The sequence below is a fragment of the Astyanax mexicanus genome, chromosome 1 (assembly GCF_023375975.1).
Source record: "Astyanax mexicanus isolate ESR-SI-001 chromosome 1, AstMex3_surface, whole genome shotgun sequence".
Taxonomy (NCBI): Eukaryota; Metazoa; Chordata; class Actinopteri; order Characiformes; family Acestrorhamphidae; genus Astyanax; species Astyanax mexicanus.
Window position 1 is genome coordinate 99,753,688 of NC_064408.1, and position 24,869 is coordinate 99,778,556.

Sequence of the window (24,869 nt, forward strand, 5' to 3'; positions counted from 1 at the left end):
TTTCTCTGCTTAACACTTTTATTTTTAGATAAGAAGCTTCAGTTCAACAAGGAGTTAAAATACAGACATTTACACATTTAATAAATCTCTCTATATTTACAACAAATCACATTTTGCTTTACAAAAAGATAATCAACAATTGGCACTTGGTAGCATAGCTTCTGACTAGCAAAACAAGTGTTATACTGCTATACTGGTTTACTAGGTCTAATAGCTCTACTGTGATGTATTACCAGCAACACAGTTTTCAAGGATGAAAAAAGTGCATAATGTGAAAAAGGATACTCAGTTATCTAGATATCATTAGTTCCTACTGTCTACATAGCAATCTAGCTGTGATGCTAATGAAGATTTTGCGATTTGATCCATTTGCATGTATCAGTTTATTTAGTTATAGAGTATTTGTGTCATTAAATCAAAAACTGTTGTACAAACAGTGCTGGTTAATTTGCTATAAAACTCCAGTAAAGGATTTTTAAACCATTTATTCTAAACTGTTTTTGGAAATTGTTTGAAATACTAAACACATTACTTGTTTCCATAACTTGCTAGCTGCATTAGCATTGTAGCTCCAGTGCAGATTTTATAGTATCATTACTCTAGAGCAGACCTTGGCTTTTTATGCTCTGGGGGCCCATATCAACAAATCAGAAACTGAATCAGACATCACTTGTTCAAGCCCAAAACAGACTACATTTCTCTTAATGAACAAGGAAAAAGGACAGAAAAACAACAAATGACTACAAATGGTAAAACTACAAATCAAATAGCCATCGTTCTTTGTGATTTAATGCTGGTCTTTACATCATTTTCTTAACTATTGTTTATGTTAATGTTGATATATATACATACACTGTCTTTTTCACATTTTTGTTTCCTAATTTTTTTCCTAAACATCTACTCTCACCAGTGACATCTTCTCAAAACCACGTAAATACTACATTTCTACATTTTTGTCTGGCGTTCAAAAACAGTCCCAGTGTACCATTTGGCCACTTAATTATTAAATGATTACTCATATCTTCAGGTAAATTTGAGAAGTTTTAGCTTCCAAAACTATAATATTCTCATAGTTCCAATGCAGCAATCAATACATACAATAATTTGTCATTTGAATTTATTCTGCCTACTAATATGCCTAATATAAGCTATTTTAACCATATTGCAAGAAATACTAGAACCACTAGGGATTCCTTGAGAAACACACTCACACAATATTAGGTTGATGAATAGGTACATTCGGTAAGACTAATGAAAAGCCTTAAAATATGACCTGCGAGAAAAAAAACAATCTTTTTCCTTTTTTTTAAGAGATTATAATTTTTAGTATCTATTATTAACATTTTAGCCTATATTACCTAAAATTGGTGATATGGATGCATGATACTGACCTTGCACTACAACTTTTTTATCTGAAATATATTTCAAAAATATTTGTCCAAATGTCACTGACCCAGCACGTCATGAAATAAATAAAGCACTCTGTATTTGGAATTATAGTAAAATAACTGAATGATAGTGAGCACATATATAATTTGCCTGTGGTAGATAGCCTTTTTGATAGAAAATAAAAACAGTGTTAATTTTTCTTTTGCATCAAGCAGCATAAAACAGAGCATAATGTGTGTTGGTTTGGTTGGTCATTGTAGCTGATATTGTGCATGCTCACATTGCGATTGCAATGCTGGAACAATGTGTTGTGCAGTCACACTAATTGTTCTTATTCTCACTATAATCCCCTAGAAATGTCACCCTTCTAACTGCTGCTACTGACACACTGCTTTCTGCTAATAAATAATGTCAGACCTGACTTTACAGGCTTTGCTCTGTTCTTATTATAAAGGACTTCTTGAATATTCCAGTGAGCATTATAGGATTTGAATGTCTATACGAAGCCTGTACACATGTATGAATTTTCTTCATGGGTTCTGTTCAGTTCTGTTTTTCATCAGGTGCTTTCCAGATAAATTTGACAATCTGGGGCAGTTAAAGATGGATGAAGGTTCAGCCAGGTGTCGTAACTGCAGTAGCATCTTCAGTGCAGAACCTTCACGTCCTCCTCATGTGTGCTCATCAGTTGGGTCAGCAGTTAAGTGACTGCCTTCTGATACAGCCTCAATGTCTGTAACTGTTACTGTGAAAGAAAAATGCTGTTGTAAGTACTTACTGTAAGCTCCTTTAATAACGAGAATAAAACAATACATCACAGCGTGATATTATAATGCAATACAATTCCTTTTGCTCTAGAAAAGAAATGTAAAGGAAATAGATGCAAACTAAATGTTGATTTTGAATGTATATACACAGCAAATTTTCCAATGTTAAATCAGCATTATTAGTAATTAACACCAAGCATATAGAAACCAATAAAAATTTTATGCTGTTCTGTGTTGAGAAATGAGTGCCCTCTAGTGTCTGAAAACCCTTCCCTTGCAAAATATAAATAACATATAATGCAGTGCATCAACATTCTTTACCTGAAAGGCAGCATTCATATAGTGTTGGAAATATGACTAAATTAGTTTTGTGTCCAATCAAATAGTGGGCTGACTGAGTGCATTTTACACCTCTAGTGTATATGGATAATTCAATTATTTACTGTTCTGTAATTAAAATGTCTAGACCTATTGGACACCTGAAGGGAGTGACAACGTCTTAATCATAAAGACTAAAAAGGAAACAAGTAAAAAAAATAAAAGAAAAAAGAAAGAAATCACACCTGGAGAATTCTTTCTTTTTTAAGATTTTTTATTACTCAGGGGTCCTTGAAAGAGTTATAGTCAGGTTTTCCTGTAATCATGATCTTTTAATAATTATTGATGCATTTATAAATAAACTAAATCAACGATATTCTATGTCTGCCATTCAGAAAGAGAGTGCATCTCATACCCACCTTTAACCTGATGTGAATCTCTGTCCTTTTCAGTGCTATTTGAATGTAAGCAGTCGTCTAGATAAGAGAAAGATGAGACAGTGATAAACTGACTGGATTGGTTAGGGTAAGTATGTCAGAGGTGTAGCATATTTACTATAACTCACCTTTCAGTTTCAGTACTCCTACTATAACTGCTCCAGTGACAGCAAGAGCAGCAAATATTACAGTGGGAATCCACCACTGTACAGAGCTCCCTGTCTTCACCTCCATTCTCTCACCTGCAGGGGAGTTCAGAAAGCATGTTTGTGCTTACAAGGAAACAGTATTAAAAAGAAATACAACTAATTCTGTGAAACCTGTCTGGAACAAGGAAACAACTATTCTCTGTAACTCGTTTACATAATTGATTACAGCGTACTGGCCCACCTACACACACTCATCATCCTCTTTATTAGCAGCCACAGGCTAATGTGCAGTTAGTTAATTATACACTTTTAAATACTGCTTCATTGGTTAAATTTTAACCATCTCTGGCCAGACATCATTGATGTGGTTGAGCTTTTTTTAACATTAGTGAACTTGAGGTGTTTTTATTAGAGATGCAACATTGAAATCATTTTACAATATATTAAAAATGTTACCACATCATTTTGCCACCTTTAGTGAGCCTAGTGATTTCTGGGCACTTAAATGAATTGTCTTTAATTGTAGTTAATGTGTTTATTTTATAGAATCATGTTTGCTATGTTTGAGGTTTGATTGGAAAAAATCAGGTATACATTTTAAAATGCTCAGTAGAAAATTGTCCAATCAGAATTATTTCTGTCAGTGGTAGCCGAATAGATTTAGTTGAGTACTCCTCTTACTACATAGCTGATCTGTAAACCTAACACAAAAATAAACTACATAATCGGGAACTGTCAGTTTAATTTCCAGTGGTTGATGTCATATTTTTGGGGAAAAAATGCGAAAATTCTTTTGCATGTCTGCCACTTATTGTTATAGACAGGGTTGCTAGGTTCACAGGTTGTCAAATCTGGTTAATTTATGAATGCAATTGCAGGTAAACATTAGAAAATTGTATGTTTTTTTCCAACTTTAGCTGAAGACAGGTCAACATTTTGTGAATATATATATATATATATATATATATATATATATATATATATATATATATATATATATATATATATATATATTTGTATACTATACTATTGTATACAGCTGTCAGGAAAACAAGCAATACCGTAGTGTCCTGTAGTATGTGTAGAAAACTTTGATTTGATTGACTTTGATTAACTAAGAACATTCTAAACATACAAGCATTATTAATACCACATTTTTTGACACTGGTAACTAATAAAAATGCTTTTGTAAATATGTGAATATTGAAGCCCATGAAGAAAATATGTTTATTATTTACTTTAACCTTTAAACATTTTTTCAAATAATGCTAATAAATAGTAGAGCAAATATAGAGGTATAAAAATTCTTGCCTTATGGTGATTTTTACTGAACCTGGCAACCCTGGAAATGGAAAAGACTGATTTCTGCTAGGACCCTTTATTGAAAGAGTCACTGTAAAACTGTGTAACTCCTTTTCAAATGGATCAGTAAAGTAACTAATAACTGAATATCAGCAAGGTGAATCTAGTTGTGGCCTGAGTGACTTTTCTAATTACTCATGAAATAGTAAAAGACCTCTTCTCTAAGACAAACAGTGTAATTGATCAGAACAGAAAGAAACATGTCTGAATAAGGTGAAATGTTTTTTGTGTTATTAAATGCTGTTATAAAGTTATACTGTACTTTCATGAGCCAGTGCGGTGATGTTGACCGCTGTCTGGCTTTCATGTCTCCTCTGTAGGCTTGAGATGGTGCAGCTGTAAGTTCCTGTGTTTTCTGCACTCAGAGGGCTGAGTAGCTGCAGGGATCCATCCCCTGCCTGCAGCGCTAAGGCATCCACCCCGGCTCTGCCCTCCCACTGGTTGGTCAGAAGCTGAGTCCAGCTGTCATAAGTGCAAATGACGGTGGGTTTGTTTGTTCTGGTCAGTTTGAAGGTCCAGGTCAGCGTGAAGTTCTGTGTGACCCATGGTGCTTTGCAAGGGATGGTGAGATCCTTACCCTCAGCTGAATTTATTCCTGTCCAGGTAAGAGATGAGTATGATTTCGATGTGAAGGAAATTTGGTTGATGACTGCAAGAGATATCAGCAACATGTGTGTGAAAATGGTGGCAGATTTCTTCCCCAAAACACTGCCATCAAATGCCTTTATCTTACTTTACTACTTTACTAGTCCATGTCCTATTTTCACGTTCACCTGTGCCCATACCATAAATAATAACTTTTTTTTTCTTCACATATTTTAATCATGTGGCGAATTATGTGTCTGACTGGATAACTTATGCACTACCACTTTAACCCAAAGGCCAAACTTTCAAAGATTCTGATTTGACAGAGCTGGTCCATATCAAGACTGGTCATTGACTATAGCACTCACACTGAGTGCTGATTACTGATTTTTTAATTATTTAGGGTAATTTATTTTTAATATAATTATTGATAAAATTCACTGTTTATACACTACTTGGCCAAAAAAAGTTGCCAACTAGATTTAACTAAGTAAATGATGTGTGGTTGATGCTGCAGTTGGTCAGGTCTAGGTTCAGCAACAGTATGTGCTGAAAGAATGAGGTCAGCTGACCTCCTGAATATACTGAATATAGACCAGGTTATTCAATCAATGGATTTTTTCTTCCCTGATGATCACAGCCATATTCCAAGATGACAATGTCAGGATTCATGGTGCTTGGAAAAGAGTGATTTAGGGAGCAAGAGATCATCATTTTCACACATGGATTGTTCACCACAGAGTCCAGACCTTAACCTCATTGAGAATCTTTAGGATGTGCTGGAGAAGCGCTGCTTTGTGCAGTGGTCAGACTCTACCATCATCAATCCTGAAAGATCTTGGTAAAAAATTAATGCAACACTGGACTAAAATAAATCTTGTACATTGCAGAAGCTTATTGAAACAATGCCACAGTGAATGCGGGCAGCAATCAAAGCTAAAGACGGACCAACGAAATATTGGAGTGTGAGAACTTTTTTTTTTGGTGGCGACTTTTTTTGGGCCAGGCAGTGTGTAATATTTTATTATTGAAATGTCTTGGCACTGCATACTTATACATTTAGAAAGTGTATATAGTATAGGCTACATATTTGTTTTAGGTTGAAGTAAACTGACCTGTTTCTGTTAGTGATGTTGTCCAGGTCTGGGTGGAGTAGGATGAATTAACAGTGCAGATGTAGGTGAAGCTGGAGCGATCTCTCAGTTTCTTCAGTTTGCTCTCCACATCATACAGGCCCAGCCTATTGGGTATTTTGCGGGTGATGGGTTTTAAGGAGGTGGGTGGTTCAGTAGTCCATGACACATGAGGAGCAGGGTAGACCCCCTGTGTGGAGCATTTTACCTCCTCAAAGCCACTCAGACGAGTGATCTCTACATTCACTGACTGGATAGGGGCTAAAACAATAGACAGAGACATTATAAGAATGTAAGTGTTTAATTATTTTTAAATACCTGAAGTGATAACAGTACTACTGTTATCATACACTACAGTTCAGACATTTAAATTCCAGAGTTTTTTAATTTGGTAAGATCAAAGAAACCCATCATTTTTAAGTGGTCTCTTAATTTCTTTCCAGAGCTGTATATTATTTTTATTATATATTATATTTTATTATATATATATATGTATATTATTTTAATGACTGCCTAAGATATGGCCATTTAACTGTAACTTTTAGTTTTCCATTTAGTTTTCACTGATTACTAAGTTATGGACAGGGTTGGATTATCATGACATACTTAATTATGTTGTTCCAAGCCTTATTAAGTTGTGGTTAATACTTTATTACTTGTCATGGCGTAATTATCTTTTTTTCTTGTAGTATCAAATGAATTACCAATGATGTGGTCATGTCTTGTTTTCATTAAAAATGGCTTCATAGTATTCAACAATACAAAAACAGTTGTATTGCAGATATACATTAAATATTTAAAAACTGTGCTATTTTTAGCATTTAAAAATAACTACACATAACTCCAATATGTCTTTATTTATTTATTTCCTTTAGTTTGGCAAAATGACAAAAAAAAAATAATACAAAATACAAAAAAACATTATTTTTTTTAGCCTCCAATACGTTATATCCGTCTACAATTTTAAAGCACCATTTATGTCATATTTTGGTCAGTGTATATAAAACATTTACAGACACACTTCATTTAAATATTTCTAAATCTACCAAATTTGCCATGGACTAGAAGCATTCATTGCATCAAAAATGTTTTTTTTTTTGTCTTTTGATTATCTTTAATAGTCTACTGTAACTGTGATTATACTCAGAATTAACTCATTGGGTTGTTAGGTAGTAAAAAATAGGTAAAAAATAGGATTTAAACCTACCTTCCACTTTCACTATAACAAAGGACTCATCCTCCTCTTTGCCCTTGATGATACGGCACTTGTAGCGCCCCCTGTCCTGCAGTCCGCAGCGCTGCAGTGAAAGAGCAGCATTGCCCAGGGCGAGCTGCTGGGCTGACACTGATGTCCTGCCCACAAACTGCTCACTGGGCTGGTCACTGCCCTGAGGAAGACTGTAGACCAGATCATTCTGCCTGAACCACTGGACCTCCTCACCACCGGTGGCTTTAAAGCTGCAGGGTAAGATACAGTCTTCCGAGAACAGGCAGGTTACTGGAACATCTGATGTAAAAAAGGAAACCAAATAATTAGGGTTAAATATTATAGATAATATTATAGACTCTGTATACACCTTTACTCTGCATTTATGTAGTTGTGAGAGTATAAAGGGATACAGAATAAACAGGGAGGATTACAGGGAGTCTTGTGTTCATCCTGCTTAAATACCACAAACACCACACTTAAACACTTCGGAGGACAATAAATGTAATGATAAATTATATATTTTATTAAAAAACAAAAACAAATCTAAAAGATTTTAGTATTTTAATTTTTATCTTAAATAATAAATATATTGCGTAATGTGGATATGTTGCGGTAGCAAGAATTAAGGTAAAAAGTGGCAAAAAAGTAAAAACTATGCTTACAACAAGACCCAGCTATTGATTTTTTTCCACTAATGTGGACATTCTATAGGTCTTAGAAGTCAAGCACCATTAATGCAACATGTTTAAAAGACATCCTGCATTTTGCATGAAGACCCCATTAATGTTGGGGGTGTGGCCAAAAGAACACAGGATATTTTTCTTAAATTGGAAGATCTCAAGGATTTCACATTTTAAGAAGGGTAACTGGTCAGTTTTTATCATTATTAACTTCATTTTGAGAACACCAGAACCTACTGTCTTCCATTTAATCCCAGTTTCCATACTACAGGAAGCAGAGGACTAAGTGAGGATGATAAAGTTGATAAGGTACAGGAGGGTCAGACAGCAGAAAGGTAAAGTTTCTGGGTCTAAGGAGAAAATAGCACTAGAGAAGACTTCTTGTTTTTGCTTCAAACAATAGTGGAAACATATTTGATTTAATTTGGAAATCTTTCTTTAAGGACACAAATTATATGAATTCTCTGCATGATGATTATGATGCGACACTAAAATATTCACAGAATAATTGCGTATAAAAGGCATGTCTGTTTAGTCACTTTTTTGGGAATGGGAGAAGAATGCTCTTGGTTAATTTGTGATGACGCCACCATGAGCTGCAGGGAATTTTTTTATTTAAATTTAACAAATTAAAAAAGAGTCAAAATGGATTGTTTGTTAAAGACTTTTGAAGCTTCATGAAAGCAGCTGGCTCTTTGATGTGTTGTGAGAAACATTCTTTTTTTCATTTTGTGAATGCAGTCCAGTGCAGGTTCTCATGACTGTTTATTCAGGATACACACTGCATTAGTTTGAATTTTCTGATCGTTTAAAATGCTGCTGTTACATTTTGCTGCTGAATAAGTCAGAAAGTACAAAAAATAAAACCACCGTCATTTTCCATTCACAATTATTCTTCCATACTGTCCAGCTGCCTATTCAGCTAAAGCACCTTAGTCGACCCCACAGACTACTCAAGACAAGTTAACACATAATAACCAGTGAAGCATCAGATCACAGCTAAATATATCTTTGCATCATTCACTACCCTGACCTCTCTATGCCCATCCCATCTCAGAGCTCTTTGTGTATGTGTATGAGAATGATAATACAGCTTGGGCAATCACCACGACATTTAAAGACTTGCGAGTGACTAAAGAACTGATCAGAATTTCTCCAATCTTAAACTCATGTTATTCAATAGAATAATAGTGGGTGTTATATTTAAACCCTGTGGTTGGTTTAAATAGTAGGAATAGGTAGGAATAGTTGTTTTAACTGTTAACTGTTTGGGTAGGTTAAAATGTTACACTCTTGGAACCCAATTGTGAAATTTAAAATTGTGCAACTAAGATATTTAAACTCTTTTAATGTATGATGTTGGTAGATACAGCTAAGCAAGCTTAACCATTGGTTAAGGTTCAGGAGCTGGGCTGAAGACCTAAACATGTAGTGGAATAAAATGTGTCACACCAAAAGAGAGAGTACTTAACCACCCTTGGAAATCAGGTAAACCTTAGTTTTTGATGTGGCACATGGTAATTGGCCATGGAGAAAAGAAGGAAACAGTCCATCACTGTAAACTAATCAAATAACATAAAATAACATCGGAATGGTAAAAGATTTTTTAAAAGACATGCATATATCCCACATTTTATTTCAGCTTAATTTGTGTTTCAAATCACTGGTGAATAGACCATAATAAATCGTTTCCAGTCAGCTAATTAACTACAACAACCTTCTCTCAACAAACTTCATCCTCTGTTTTACCTCCCACATAAACCACAGTAACCTCCTGTTAACAGACTTGTTATTCTGATGACTCAATGACATTTGATAAAGAGAATGAGTGAGTTTAAAACATAGTGAGTTTGGAATGTTTGTTGCAATTGCAGAGATTCTGAAACATGTCAATCATTTATGTCATTGAGAAATCTTTCTTAGACCTAATGAATTCCCAATGTGGTCATGATACCAGCTACAGGAGATACCACAAAAAACAAATAGTAGTTAAATAGTTGTTGTAGTTGTTGAAAGCCTCTTTTGGCAGGACCTTTTAACACATACAGTACCAGTTAAAAGTTTGGACACACCTTAAATAATTAAAGACTCGATACTAATGTTATCTAAGCTATGGCACATATATTATTATTATTATTTAGTAAACAAAAAGTGTTAAACAAACAGGATATGATTCATATTTTAGATTCTACACATTAGTCACCTCTTGCTTAGATGACAGCTTTGTACATCTTGGCTGGATTTTCTTAGTGAGCTTTATGAGGTAGAGTCACCTGGAATGTCTTTCAGTTACTTGTCATGAATTTCTTGTTTTCTTAAAGTGTTTGAGAGCATCAGTTGAAAAGTTGTGGAGAGGTAGAGTTGGTATACAGTGAATACCTCTATTTGAGTAATGTTCTAATTCATATTATAGCAAGAACTACTCAACTAAGTAAATAAAATAACACTTTAAGAAATGAAGGTCAGTCAATCTAAAACTTTTCAAGAGAAGTGTAGAAAACTGTATGAAACAGAAATTAAATATGAATGTGTTTACAAGCTTCATATATCCATGTTATATTTATAAGCATTTATATGCATCAGTTTTATCTTACGCTAACACAATTACATCACTTTAGCTTAGCGCTAACATACTATCTCACTTTCCATAGCCACGCTGGCAGGATTTAGCATAATCATCGTTTGCTTCTGTTCTCATTTTCTAAACAAGTTCTGACATTTATGGTTGAAACCAAAGGCTTAGCTCTAATAGTCTTGGTTCACCAGTGTCGTTAGTACAGCCTGTAATTTTGGCAAAACTAGCCCATGCATTTTTTGCTTCAGTACATCTGAAAAGGCTCTAATCTCACCTGGAGTTTTTCCATTTGTTTTAGTTATGAGCCACGTGAGGAGGAAACAAGTGTAGACCCGCGCTGCTGCTGCTGCCATCACTGAGGACAGAGAGAAAGAGAGAGAGTGTGTGGAAGTGAAACATTTATGCTATACATATATACCCATTATAGAATCGCGGATATATTTTAGCTACAGACATAATTTACTAATCAGTGTAAACTGTTAGCATTAGACTATAAACACCATATACAAATGAACAGATTTGACATCTTTACACCATGTTGTGTCTTATCATACACATCGTTTATCACAAACTGAATGAGAGTATATCACAATAAAAAAATTGGCTAGTAATAAATATGTTGTTGGTGTATATGCTGGTGTACTCTCCACTTTTAATCAAAAATAATGAAAAAAGAATTTTAAACTAATAGTTTAACCAGTGCTGTTTCTATTGCTTCGCAAAATAATCCATTCCATTGATCGATAGAAGAATACACATACTCCTGAAAGTCCACTGCACCATGCCACCTTACCTACAACAACTCACCCCATACAAGTGAAGAGAATGTATAGACAGTGCATGCTGCTTGAAACTGGAGGAGTTACCATCAGCCCCATTGCCATCTCACAATCACCAGCTTTCGCTAAAACCTTATTTATTTATATTCTTTCCCTTAGGTCACATTAAATGAATGTTCAACTAAACAATGAAATGTTATCAGTATGATGACATGAAAATGATCATTGATTAGTTTTTGATAGTACTGTATTGTAATGCCATAAATAAAGCCAAGTCCACTCAATGATATTTACTGATTTTCTGTTGGGATTTAAAATTGCAGGCAGTGGCTAAAATACTTCTGTAGCCTAATTTAGACTACTAGCATCGGCCGCACCTATTATAGTGCACAGAGCGCCACCTGCTCCTATTCATATTATCATAAAGAATGAAATAATCACATTACAAAGGTTTATCAGGAGTTATTTATCATTATTTAATTTATTAGCAAGTATAAAATGATTAAATAGTCTAAAATAGAAAATGAGTTAAGTTACCTTTGTAGGTAAACGTAGGGTATAATTAGGTATGTATAAACATGTGGCGTCTAATTCATTAAAAAAGGAAATTACATCACTGACTGCAGTCAGTGTGTTTTTATTAGACTTACAGTGTTGATGAGAACATGGGGGCAGACATTAATTACATTTTAATTACTACAATTTGAAAATCTGTATTTATTATTAGATTTATTATTAGAAAATAAAAATTAGTTGGATATAAAGAGTTCATCTACAAAAACAGATCAGTGCTATCCTTTAAACATACCTTCATCTGTTTTGGCAATGTAACTCTTCCTGTATAAATCAAAAGAAAAAAGGTGCCTTAAATATAGTGTACAGACGGCTAATATGGGCCAATTTTTGGTAAATGACTTATAGGACTATCAAGTAATCTTTGTATGACATCTAATTATTTTTTATATAAATTGACCTGGGTCTCTTAAATAATTATTTGTTTAGAAAAATTCTAAATTTTTAATTAGAAAGAGTGGGTAAAAACATAGTTTGAAATATTTGTCTTGGTAAGCTTACTTATAAGTGCTTTATCACTCTTATTAGTGATGAGTGAAATTTTTTTTTTATGTTGTCCTCACTTAGGCTACCATACGATTTTTTTGATGTACTTCCCACCTTAGCTACCTTAGACCCACCAAAACTAGTGTTACATGTAAAGTTGTGTTGTTGCAACAATGCAAGAGCACTTATTGTGATTGGCTGTAAAATAGATGTAAAATGTACTGTAAAATGCTGTAAAATTTAATCTGGCCAATTTTAGCTGATGCCACACTACATACATCATTAATAAAAATCAAAAATGAATGTAATTAGTATAATTATTTAACACTGATTCAATTATTCTTTAAAACTGATTTGACACACATATATGACCCACATATCAAATTAATCTTTCAAAGCACTGAGAGAAGCTTTCTTATGTTTCTGCTCTAGACTGCTCCAGTGGGGTTTTTCCTTGGTCTCACCTAGTTAAAGCCACACTCTTTGAACATCCGGATGTGTTCCTTTAGGAAACCATGTGTGAGAACCTCCAGTTACTTCTTTCATCTTCAAAGCCAATTAAGTTCACAAACTTTTCTTTTTTTCAGTGAATGTACCATTTAAAGCTTACGCGTTGTGTGTGTGAAATCCTTCAGAAGATACGTAGCTACAGATCCAGGATTAGCTGCCTTTGTTGTATTGAGAAGAATATGAAAGGTGAAAGCTGATCATAGCTATTGCTGTTGGAAATGTGAGACTAGCAGCCTGGTGGGGTTGACCGTTCCTGTTTGAGGGTCAGTCTGTGCTTTATTGTGGTTTTTAAGGGTGTATAATGGATAACTGAGTTACCAGTTTATGAAGTAAGTACACCTATCTGTTTTATGTGGTAGACCCAGGGACCAGGACACTGGTGCCCAATCATGGTCCAAGAGTACCACCACCATCTGGTTCTAATATTCTTAGATACTCCAGCTCTTCATTAGCTATACCGGGTGTGTTAGATTAGAGATAGAGTTTAACGCTGCGGGGTGTTGAGGTCACTAGGACTGCAACTGGGAGAACTGGGTAATTTGTCATGACATGACTCTCCAAACCATTACTGTTTACTTGTAGTAACTTCACACTAGATCTCAAGCAGTTTGGACTGTGTGTCTCTCCATTCTTCCTCCATGGTGGAAGTGGAGAGACATGTCATCTGCTGGTGTCGATCCACTGTGTTATATCATGTCTAAAGTCAAGGCAATGTTTTTCCCAAAAAATCTTACAGCACTTCATGCTTCCCTCTGCTGACAACTTTTATGGAGATGCAGATTTCATTTTTCCAGCAGGACTTGGCACACTGCCCACACTGCCAAAAGTACCAGTTGGTCTTGTCTAATATTAAAAATTTCTGAGACACTGATTTTGGGGTTTTCATTAGTTGTAAACCATAATCATCAACAATAAAATAAATAGGTGCTTAAAATAGATCACTCTGCGTGTAATACATCTATATAATATATGAGTTTCACATTTTGAACTGAATTACTGAATTTAAGTAACTTTTCAATGATATGTAGATACACGGGATAAACTACATCTAAAACAAGTACACCTATCAGATCAGGAATCTGACCTATCAGGAATCAGATCAGCTTTCAAGAAAAAAGCACAGCAGAGTCTCTGAAAATAGAGAGATTAAGGAATCTAACATTCTGAGCAATTCCAGAATCAGTTGTATCTATCATCAGCTCTTTATGGGTTTAACAGAGAACAGACAGTATTTAAAAACACAGTACACTAATCTCATTTATCAGATCAGACTCTTCAGTCAACATCAAATCCAAGCTCTACATTAGATTTAGCCTACAGCTTCTCATCAGATAGGAGTTTATTATGTTAACAAGCCTGATCACAGTATAAAGAATTAGCCTCTTCGCCATCAGATCCCTTAATCAGATAAGATCTAACCAAGCTCATATTGCACTAAGCAACAAGCAGTGATACTACAATCACAGCATGGCACTTAATGGATTAGTATTACAGCACTACTTCTGTAAGATGCTACAAAAAAAGCTGTTTCTGAGACCCAAATAAAGTCTATCTATTCAGTATTGCTAAATATAGTAAAGAAAGCTGACTCACGTGTGTATGTGCTTGTATGTGCTGAGTTTCTCTTTTTGGCAGGAGCAGCTCCTCTTCTCTGACTGGGACGTGGACGAGCACTGGGACAGGACGGGCAGGTTTCTCTGTAAACACGCCTCTTCAGCATCAACAGTGCAACACAGCACATGAAGGTTAATTACTCACTTTACATGCCTACTTGTCACATGGGTGGAGTTATATTACTCTCTCACCAGTGGACATAGTCAACTGATGTGCAAAAGGCATAGACAATTACACTGTTTATCCCATTTTTTCATGAGTAATACACTAATACTGTTTTCATTTCTGTACTTTAGCAGCTAAGCAGCTTTGGAAATGCCAATAATTCTAAACTTTAAAGCAATGGCATTGTACTTTTAAAGATAAAATATATCAAATGTAAAAAAGAAGCAGGTTTTTGGGCATATTAGATTCTTACACCTATGCAGGAATCTCTTCAAGGCATCAGGCAGTGGTACACATCAGTGTGGGTTTCCTTTGTGTTGAAGTTGCAGGATTTCCCCATTTACATCCCTCTGGGTCTGCAGGTGAGCTTTCACCACTGAGTGTAACCGAAAACTGTGTAATAATCCCCTGTCTTACTATTTAAATATAAATGAACACAGTTATGTCTGATTTGATTGATTTAAATTGAATTTAACTGATTTTAATGTGTTCTTTCTAAACTACTGAAGTTTACAAATGATTGAAATTAGGCATTCTTTACCCTCAGTTTTCCATTGAGCATCAAAGATGTTAAAAGTATTCACATTCATTACTTAGGTAGAAGTATAGATACAAGGGTTTAAAATACTTCTGTAGTAATTGAAGTGTCAACTCAAGTCTTTACTCTTGTAAAACAGTAAAAGTACTGCTTTAAAAAGTAAAAAAGTAAAAGTAATGTAAGAAAAAAATGCACTAGGCTCCCTGTTTCAGCGACTGAAAATAAATACATTTTACAATCGTGTAAATATATGTTTACAGGTGTGACGGATCAATAGGGTGTCAAACTGGTATATATTTATACTTCTCATCCCACCAAAATTCATTTTTTTGAAGGAAGAAAAGTCGAAACAAAAACAAGCTGAAATTAAATAGGAGTAACAAGGATATTTTTAAAAATGTAAGTAGTATAAAGTTCAGATAACTGTATATATATACAGTATATGTAGTAGTTTGGGGTGTTGGATAATCACCACCCCAACTCACCTTCAACTCCCAACTCATCCCAAAAGACAAAAGAACACCAGATAACACAGTTGTGTTGTTACTAATACTGCAGGCTAGTTTTGTTTTTCCCGGACTGTCCTCCAACGCCAACACACACACACAGACACACACCTGTATTGCGTGTAGAGTTCAGTCTTTGTGTTGTGTGTTGGCTGATGACATTTTGATGGTGTGTATGGTGTACATGTTGGCACATGACTGCGTGTTGGTGCTGCTGTGAAGGTGCTTTGTTCACATGTATTGAAGTAAGCTCCTGCATTCAGCAGGTTACACAATGTGTTTCTTGTGTTGAAGTTGCTGAATGTCTTTATTTGCAGTAGGTCTTTTCATACCTCAAGGCGTGTAATCCCAAAATGAAATAAAAACGGTGGAAAAAACGATTCACTCATTGTTTAGATTGGTGTAGAAAATTAGCATTGATTATTGAAAATAATTAAAGAAGTGGAGTAGAATGTACATTTCAACCTGCTCTGAAATTGGTATATTTTTTTGTAAAATATCTTGCTACAAATATTTAAACGCAATACATGTAACAAAAGTCACATACAACGTTGAGAAAAGTTACAAAATCACACTGACATGGCAAATATTGTGTCCCATGACATTTGCCATGTTCCACTGAAGCTAAAAAATGCTGCACTGACTGACTGACTGGCCATCTGATTTATTTCTGAGTCATTTGCTGGTTTGCAAGGACAATTCTAACCAGAGTTATATTACCTGCAAGGTCTCGACCAAACAGTGTAGGTTTGAATGCACCCTAAATTCACTCTGGATTCTTTGTAATTTGAGTCATTCTGACAGAATGTATTTGTATGAGGGTGTGGAATCATTTACTACATATGCTGATTAGTGTAAAAGCACAGTAGCACCACTTTTCTTGTGAGTGCTACACTGTGCAGGAAATCCTTGTTTATGAGTAATCAAACGTGTTACCGCAGTGTAAAGTTGCTGTTTTGATTTTCATCTTGTTTTGAAACTTCATAACACTGACAATATGGGTAAGACGTCAGAAGGTCATACTTAAAACTGTTAAACTGTTAAACTTAAATAATACCATCACTAAGTAATTAGATATGTAATTAATTATTTGCTTTCAAACTGAATAGTAAAATCACAGTAATATCTCCAGAATTCTATTAATTAACAACCAAATGCAACAGGTTATTATCTGATTAATACATCTTCAGTTTAAGGTGTTAAAATTATTATGTCTTATTGCTACACTGTAAAACCTGACGAGTCAAGTAAACTCAAACGATTTGAGGAAACCGGTTGCCTTAAACCATTTAAGTTTTATAACTCAAACAATTTGAGCATAAATTATTTTCTAAAATGAGTGTGAATAATGCACATAATCACTGTTATATTGAATTAAGTATATCAAGTAACTTGTACTAATCCTGTTTACAGTGTAATTGTTAGTTTCTTTAGGTATTTTACATTACATTACATTACATTACATTTGGCAGACGCTTTTGTCCAAAGCGACTTACAATAGTCAAGTACAATGTAGAATAAGTTTAAAGGAAAAACATCTTTGGATAGGGATAAAAGAAGGTCAAAGGGAAATAATGGGATAGAGGAGTGAAGGAGGGGAAGAAGGAAATGAGGTTAGAAGTAGTTAGTTAGTTAGAGGTGTTAGGAGAGTAAGTGCTCTTTGAAGAGCTCTGTCTTCAGGAGTTTATTAAAGATAGCGAGAGATTCTCCTGATCTGGTAGTGGAGGGTAGTTTGTTCCACCATTGGGGAACTCTGTATGAGAACATTTTGGACTCATGTACACTATAAACCCTAATAAGTTAAGTCTACTAGGTAACTCCTTGCCTCAAATTAATTAAGTTTTCAAAACTCACTTTTTTAAAATTAATTAGCTAACTATTTTTTAACTATTAAAGTAAAATAAATAGGCTGTAGTTATATAATTTTTTTATTAAACAGCAACAACCAATTGCCTCAAATTATTTAAGTTACACTAACACAAATCAAACACTTGAAACAAACACTTTTTTAAAGAGCAGCTATAAATGCAAGAAGACAACATGTCATTTTTGAGTTAGTTTGACTTTATCAGCATAAGTAGTGCTGTGCGATATGACGATAAATATCGTGGGGACGTTAGAAAAGTGTTCGTTTCTACAGTAATTTCATCAATTATTCATGCAAATATATAAAGTAGGCTACGATGAAATGTATTGGCGTGGTCACTTTGCCTAAACTCGGTTTATATAAGTGATAATAAAGTAATCTTCGCCAAAAAAAAAGCTTCATAATGTGATTTTGCGGCACGGCGCTCCTTTACGTTATTTGACGGACACGAGCAGACACGCCGGTTTGTTACATGCTTTACTTTATTAAACTCATGAGAGCTGAACAATGGAGACGCATTGTTCTTTTGAAAAAATTTGCTACTGCATCTACCTCATCCGTTTTCATTTGATACATATATATTGCTGCACTTAAAGGTAGTAATTCTCATTTGTGAAAGTTTGATTTAATGTCAATTTGAAATAAAGTTGGAAAAAAGTAAGCAATGATACTATTTTGTCATATTTTATGAAAACATACTTAAATGTGGTATATCATGATATATATTGTTATCGTGATATAAAAAATTCCATATCGTGATATATGATTTTTCCCATATCGCCCAGCCCTAAGCATAAGTTATGCCAAGTTTCTGTAATCTTTAAGATATGTTAGCTTAATTAGTTCAGTAAGAAACTCAGTTAGGTTTTACAGTGTAGAGTCAGAAAGGAACATTCAAGTAAAGAGGAATTTTAGAACAATAGATAATGTCCTATTTATCAGAGGTGACTGCCACCTGACAAAATGTCATGGGCTGAACCCCCAGAGGAAATGGATCTAATGTGGCTCTGTGAACAGGACAGACCCCCTGTGATGATGTGACTGGTTAGAGAAGACCTTTCCACAGCACACGGCTGGTCACGATCAGGCTGTAATCCACCAGATTAGACACATCACCAGGATTATGGAACCAAGGGGTGCTGTGATAGGTTTATAACACACTCTCTATATACCTCTTTATCATTCTCCCTCACTGCCCCTCCCTCAGCTCTCTCTCTCTCCACCATCCCTCGCTCTCTGCTGGGGAATTGTGTTAATGAAAAGTGATTAGTACTCCCTGGGGATTTTTTTTTCAAATAACTAATGATGAGTACTACAGAACGCCACCCTCTCTCAATCCAGGATGGAAAGTGTAGCAGTGCACAGACTGTGTTTGAGACAGCGCTGGACTTCTCTCTGATCTGTGGACATACTTCCATCAAGAGGTTTCATCTTCACTTCATCCTGGTGAGTTTACTTTCTGTTATTATAGAAGACTGATGTTCGTATGTTTGAATTTATCGTTAATAAATATTTACAGTGTGAGCCAAAAGATCTTTTAGGATTTAAACATTTAACATATTTTAACATATTATAATATTAAAATTGTATTAATATGTGACAGTATTGAGGTCTTTAATTAGATACTTCTGAGATTATGGGCCCTATTTTAGATATCTTTAAGGGAGCCATTCACAAATGTGTCAGTGTGTCTTGGCTTTTATAACAACGGGAGAAGTACGCCGTGGGGATGTGCCAGTGTTCACAATTCACTTCCAAGATAGCAATAAACATCTTGCAATTTATATCTGTCTATGTTCAGTCATGTCATTTTAATCTGTGGTGCATCTGTGTTTTCAATTACCAAGATAGCAATAAGCCAGAAATACACCTGAATACACCTCACTTCCAGATCACTACACTCATTGGTGTAGATATATTCACAAGCACCTTTAAAGCTATTTTAATGATGCAGGTTCAAGGTGTAAAAATAGACTGTTGACTCCTAATAAAGGCATTTTTTCATGCTCAGGAAGTCCATGCTAGTTTGAATATATGATGGAAAAAATAGTATTCTAGTATTCTAGTAAGTATTCTAATATATTACAATATTCATTCCAGTTGTCATTTTAATAATACATTTTTAAACACATTTTTAGACTTTTACACAATTAGGTTTAGATTCAGATTAGATATATTTTTTACGATATTTGCCCACAATCTACAACAACATGTTTTCATGTTTACAAGAATTATAATAAAACTTCAAAAAGTAACTAAAAACAAATAAACTATGTGTTTATGTGTTTATTACACATTGCTGTAAATAATTAATAATTGGAGTTATGGAAGTTGTTATGAAGTTGTAATGAAAATTGGGTATAAACAAATGACCAAATGATGCATATGTACATAAAATGATAAGTAATAAAGCCAGTGTACAAAATCCAAAACTCTATATATTTTGTTTTAAATCAAAGTCAAATGAGATAAGTTGATAATGTGAATTCATTTATAGAAATAAACAATAGCAGTATATTAACATATATATTTACATATTAATCTTTTGATGTATTAAAATGTTAAATAACATATCTAAAATATCTGTGTGTGTCTAGTTAATTCAATATACATGATCTATTTTCCATTGACTGCAATGTCACACATTTGGAGAGTAGAGTACAATAATTTATGATATTCAGTTATGCTACTCATTCAATCCATCATGTTCTGATTGGGTCTAAGCTAAACTGAGCTAAGCTAAGCTAAACTAAGCTAAGCTATGCTATAAGAGTAGAGGGCTGTAGGCATGACCACCTTATTTTGCCCTTTTGAAGAATCTCTACACAACACTCTTCGTCGTCTCTTCTTTTGAGCTATTGGTTGAGTTATACAGCCCCCCCCCCCCTCCAGTTACTCTCAGCCAGGCTAAAGCGTGTGGACAGTGCGCGTGTAAGCAGCACTGACCTTCCATAAACTGACATGGTGCACAGCGTGTATAAGCGTTCTGTGAAAATCCTGATTAAAGGCAGACCACTATGTCATCCCCACTCGCTTAGTAGGTTAGAGAATGATTTCAGTCGGCCACCGATAAGAGGATTTTCATGGGAATTAATGCCATTCTTTTATTACTGTAAGAATAAAATCATATTGATTTGAATGTAGATGAGGTTTGGCCTGTTCTGACCTGCAAAACTTACAGAGATGTAGGGTAATGGATAAGCTGGACGGCTTTCTTTTTTTGGAAATAAACCAGAAATCAAATTCTCACAAATTTTTCGGTTCTATATTTTTTCTGTTTGTAAAGACCCAGCCATAGGACTACCAAATATAATTGAGTTTATGGCCTGTGGACCACTCTCAGCTCAGAAGAGACATCAGGCTAAGCTGTATTACTCCTGTTTACACACATCAGTGTGTCTGCTTGGTTGTCTAAGTCTAGGCTGCTACCTAACAAGTAATATATGGCCAGTTTAAGTCTCATGGTGGTCAATTTCATATGAAAATAATAATTTAATATATATTTATATATATGAATATAATATTAGAGAAACAGACCAGATGCATCTAAATAAAAACGAGTTGAGCTGAGTGAACAACCCAGAGTCAAAAACAGATAAATAAAACAAATAAAAAAATTAGTCAAAATGAAAAATCTAAAGAAAGAGAGTCAAGATCAAACAAACAGAATGTGTGGAGTTGGCAATACTTGGCCAAGAAACTGAGAGGCAAAAGCTGTGAATGAAAAGAGCCTAATCAGTTAAGGTTGTACTCAATTAGTACTTAGGGGAAGCTTATGGGGAAACTATGCATGATTGGCTGGAGGCATGTGAGTCCTCAGGAAACAGGCGATTTTGGGAATTTTCAACAGAGGCAGGAGGGAGACCAGGAAGTGTAATAATGGTTGTTGTAACAGTACTGACAAATTGTGCAGCAACATATTGTAGAAGTGCAACATATTCTATGTTCTGTTAAACTCACATATTTTATGTTCTGAAGTGATCTGGTTGGTGTTTTACCAACCAAAACCACTCCTATTATAGAAATACAAGTTTTTGTATTATATTTTTGTGAGCCTCAAACTTCTGCTGGAGATTGCCAGCAGGCGATAAGTTGAGATTGTTCTTCACCAAGAAACTATTCTTATTCTGTAAATGTACACTGGAGCCTTTCTTTCTGCACCCACAGGCTATTTGTGGGGGTCAGGGGATGGCCGAGTCAGTGGAACTGCATCTCCTTGGCCCCCTGGAGCTCCTCTGGATGATAGCAGCGGGATCTGGAGCCTCGCAGGAGGAGAGCCGGCCCCCCTGTCTGAGAGCATGAGGCTGATTCTGCTTAGCCTCAGGCTGCTGTGCCTGGCCTGCCTGTGGCCCACGACCCTGCTAAACAACCGCTTCCCCAACCGCAAGAAGAACAAGGACATCTACCTGGGAGAGCATGCCAAGCATAAATACGGAGGGTGAGGAGCTATTCTACGTCTTCAGTCACATCCTGCATGGTGTTGTATAGCATCTTGTACAGTAGCAATATATATTGTCTACACATTATTCTAAACTTATTAGGTTTTGCATATGGAAATTGCAGAAGGCTAGTTGATTAGGTTGTAAACATCAACATGAACTAATTAATTAAAATATACTGTTGAATTACTTTTCCAAATGCAAAATAAGTTGTAGGGTCCTGTATAGAACATAAAATAGTGTATAAATATTAATATTAAAATTAAATCTGCCATTTACAGGGTTTTTCATGTATATCCAGAAAAACAAATGTCAGGAAATAGCAGTAGGTATAGTTCTGTACAGTATACAGTTAAAGTACCCTTGAAGAATCCATATGTTTTAATAGTGGAAATAGAAACTGAACGATTTGCATTCTCTTGTAAGGAACATAAAAAAAACAATACAAAACAAAGACTTCAGTTTCATAAATAAAAATAAAAGCAACAACAATTTTAACAACATTTATTGAGGTTATTATTACAACAAAGGATTAAAGACAGAGTCAGAGTTTGGCTCTCAGAAGAACAAGGATGAAGGAGCTTTAAAAGATCTTAAGATCTGATGACTCTGCAAAAAAAATCTATTTTTTTTTGTGGAGTTTTTATGGATGGAAAAAATGAATATAATACAAAGTGCAACAGGGAAAATACTAAAGCCTTTGAATGTTGGTGACCTTGAGTACATCTTGAATGACAAATGAAACAAATTATAGCCTCACGTTTGAAACGAAGCCCAAACAAACAGCAGCAAGATTAATTTAGACAGCCAAAGAATCCTTTAATATGCCAATTAAAAGCCTAAAGCTCAAGTTTGCCAGACAATTGACAATATTGCACTTTTGCAATATATATGTAGTTTTACATGTATTAATAAGAGTTGGGTGTTGAAATATGGAAATATTTACAAAGCAAATATTAAGTAATAATTAAGCAAATATTATTATATGTTAAGACTGAAAACCAAGTGTTAACGTGGAAGATGCACCTAAATCGAATTTTTGTTTTTTGCTTTTCTCATATCTGTTCTTTGTTTGTTTGTTTTTTTCAGGGTGTTTAGTATAGTCAGTATAGTCTATGCTGTGTAGTGTTTGGGTTTTCTCCTCTTAAAGCTTACACTACCTTTAAAAGTCTCTCATCAGGCAGTACAGTACGTTCCCTCTCTCCCAAGCAGCAGCACTGTGATGAGAAAGCGTCTGTAATTGGAAGGTTTGGGTTTAGAGGAGGTAGCCACACTGCGTTTATGAGGGGTTTAACTGCTGTGGCAGCGTTGACAATGTGGTCAGTGTGGAAAATGTTGTTTTGCCGGTGGTTTTGACAGGGGCAGTTTGATGGCCATTCAGCCTAAACTCTTGCTCAACTCAGTGTATTGTTACCTCTTTGAAATAATGACTAAAAGTAAAAGTGAACTAAATAAAACTAAAATTATAGTTATATAATAGTTATATAGTTATATGTTTTTTTAATTGTAACCAGCAAAGAAACACCCTGGCACCAACCCTCACCTATCAACCTCCATCAGAGCCCAACCATCTAGAACAATTGAATATAGACCATTTCTGTAATTTTGATTGAGAACTTAGGACAGTACACAGCAGGATTAGCCAGCAGACTTCGTCTGAGGGAGGGATCTGTGGCAAGTCAGCAGATGAGGGAGCTGTAAATGCTTTTAAATAATGAGTTTTGTTCTATTACTACAATTATTGCAACTAGTACAGCTTCTACTACTACTACTACTACTACTACTACTATCTCTAATACCAGTAGTGCTGTTATTATTATTACTACTGATGTTACTACCACTATTCCTATTACTTTTTTTACTATTACTATTAATGCTACCTTAACTAGTATTGCTAATAATTGTACTGTTGTTATACTACACTATATGAAATCAAACTCCAACACTCCACAAAATTAGCAGTACTAGTGTAATGGTCAGAGATATTGAACTGCATTATTTGGGTAAAATACTAACAACCACAATTTTTGTGCTGTGTGTAATTGTATCTCTAGTTGTTTACAGTAAAGTGCTGTTACCAAATCAGTTATTGAATATAAAATGCACAGTTGAAAAAATAGCATACTGTAATGTCTTACAAATACATTATAAACATGGTATACATAATAAACTATTTTAGGCACAATTTTAGCAACCACATTTACCAGTAATTTACCATGAGGTTTTTTTATATAGTTTTTTTTAGTTCTCGTTGTAGTATCACTGTTATTTGCACTACTATTAATAGTACTAAAACTAATATTGTCACTACTGCTATTTTTTCAACTATTTAACGACTACTACTTGTATTACTACTACCACTACTGTTACTATTACAATATTATTACAATATCTACTACTACATATTGTACTTAAAAAACAACTTTTAAGGTTGATTTACAATTTAGAAAATAAGCCAAAATAGACCTACAATCATTGTATTATTTACTTACTCTTGACTGTTTTCTCCCACATTAACATTAACAAACTATATATATATTTTATTTTTTTAAGTTTGCATACAAATGGATGTGACTGGGGTGGGTGGAATTGGCCCCCAACAGCAAACAGAGGGGCCCCAAGTATTAACAATCAGTTCAAAAGAACAAGTGACATCAACAGAAAGCAACAGTAACTGTCTCTCTGCAGCGTGTTGTGTCTGTTCTGCTAACTACCCCTCAGCAGAGCTGGGTGTTGAACTCTCTGATAGGATTTCACCTTCATAGAGCATGCCACCATGAAGTCAGA

The 24,869-nt window shown here is 34.8% G+C and overlaps 2 protein-coding genes across 4 annotated transcripts in view; one reads left to right on the forward strand and one right to left on the reverse strand.

Annotated features, from left to right (window-relative positions):
• hhla2b.1 (HERV-H LTR-associating 2b, tandem duplicate 1) lies at window positions 1–14,695 on the reverse strand. Of its 3 annotated transcripts, none has more exons than XM_015606638.3 (8): window positions 14,547–14,695; window positions 10,880–10,960; window positions 7,348–7,647; window positions 6,123–6,401; window positions 4,685–5,017; window positions 3,040–3,153; window positions 2,894–2,950; window positions 1–2,134 (listed from the first exon to the last, which is right to left on the reverse strand). In XM_015606638.3, the coding sequence occupies exons 1-8, from the start codon at window positions 14,692–14,694 to the stop codon at window positions 2,061–2,063; spliced, it is 1,386 nt and encodes a 461-aa protein (XP_015462124.3). In that variant the 5' UTR covers window position 14,695; the 3' UTR covers window positions 1–2,060. The 3 variants fall into 3 exon arrangements, with proteins under 3 accessions (XP_015462124.3, XP_022537403.2, XP_007252373.3); XM_022681682.2 differs by having other exon boundaries at window positions 1–2,128; window positions 4,685–5,071; XM_007252311.4 differs by having other exon boundaries at window positions 4,685–5,071.
• Window positions 14,610–24,869, forward strand: part of LOC103022169 (gamma-aminobutyric acid receptor subunit rho-3) — a 25,798-nt gene continuing 15,538 nt past the window's right edge. The window contains exons 1-3 of the mRNA XM_022681692.2: window positions 14,610–14,698; window positions 18,985–19,089; window positions 21,811–22,081. Coding sequence (XP_022537413.2) covers window positions 21,942–22,081 — 140 coding nt within the window. The 5' untranslated portion in view covers window positions 14,610–14,698; window positions 18,985–19,089; window positions 21,811–21,941. The remainder of the gene's footprint in view (window positions 14,699–18,984; window positions 19,090–21,810; window positions 22,082–24,869) is intronic.

Coding starts and splice junctions, on each gene's coding strand:
- hhla2b.1 (XM_007252311.4), bottom strand. CDS start 14,694: ATGTGCTGTGTTGCACTGTTGATGCTGAAGAGGCGTGTTTACAGAGAA. Junction 7,648..10,879: donor AACAAATGGAAAAACTCCAG/GTGAGATTAGAG, acceptor TTTTTACATCAG/ATGTTCCAGTAACCTGCCTG. Junction 2,951..3,039: donor AGGAGTACTGAAACTGAAAG/GTGAGTTATAGT, acceptor TCTCTTATCTAG/ACGACTGCTTACATTCAAAT.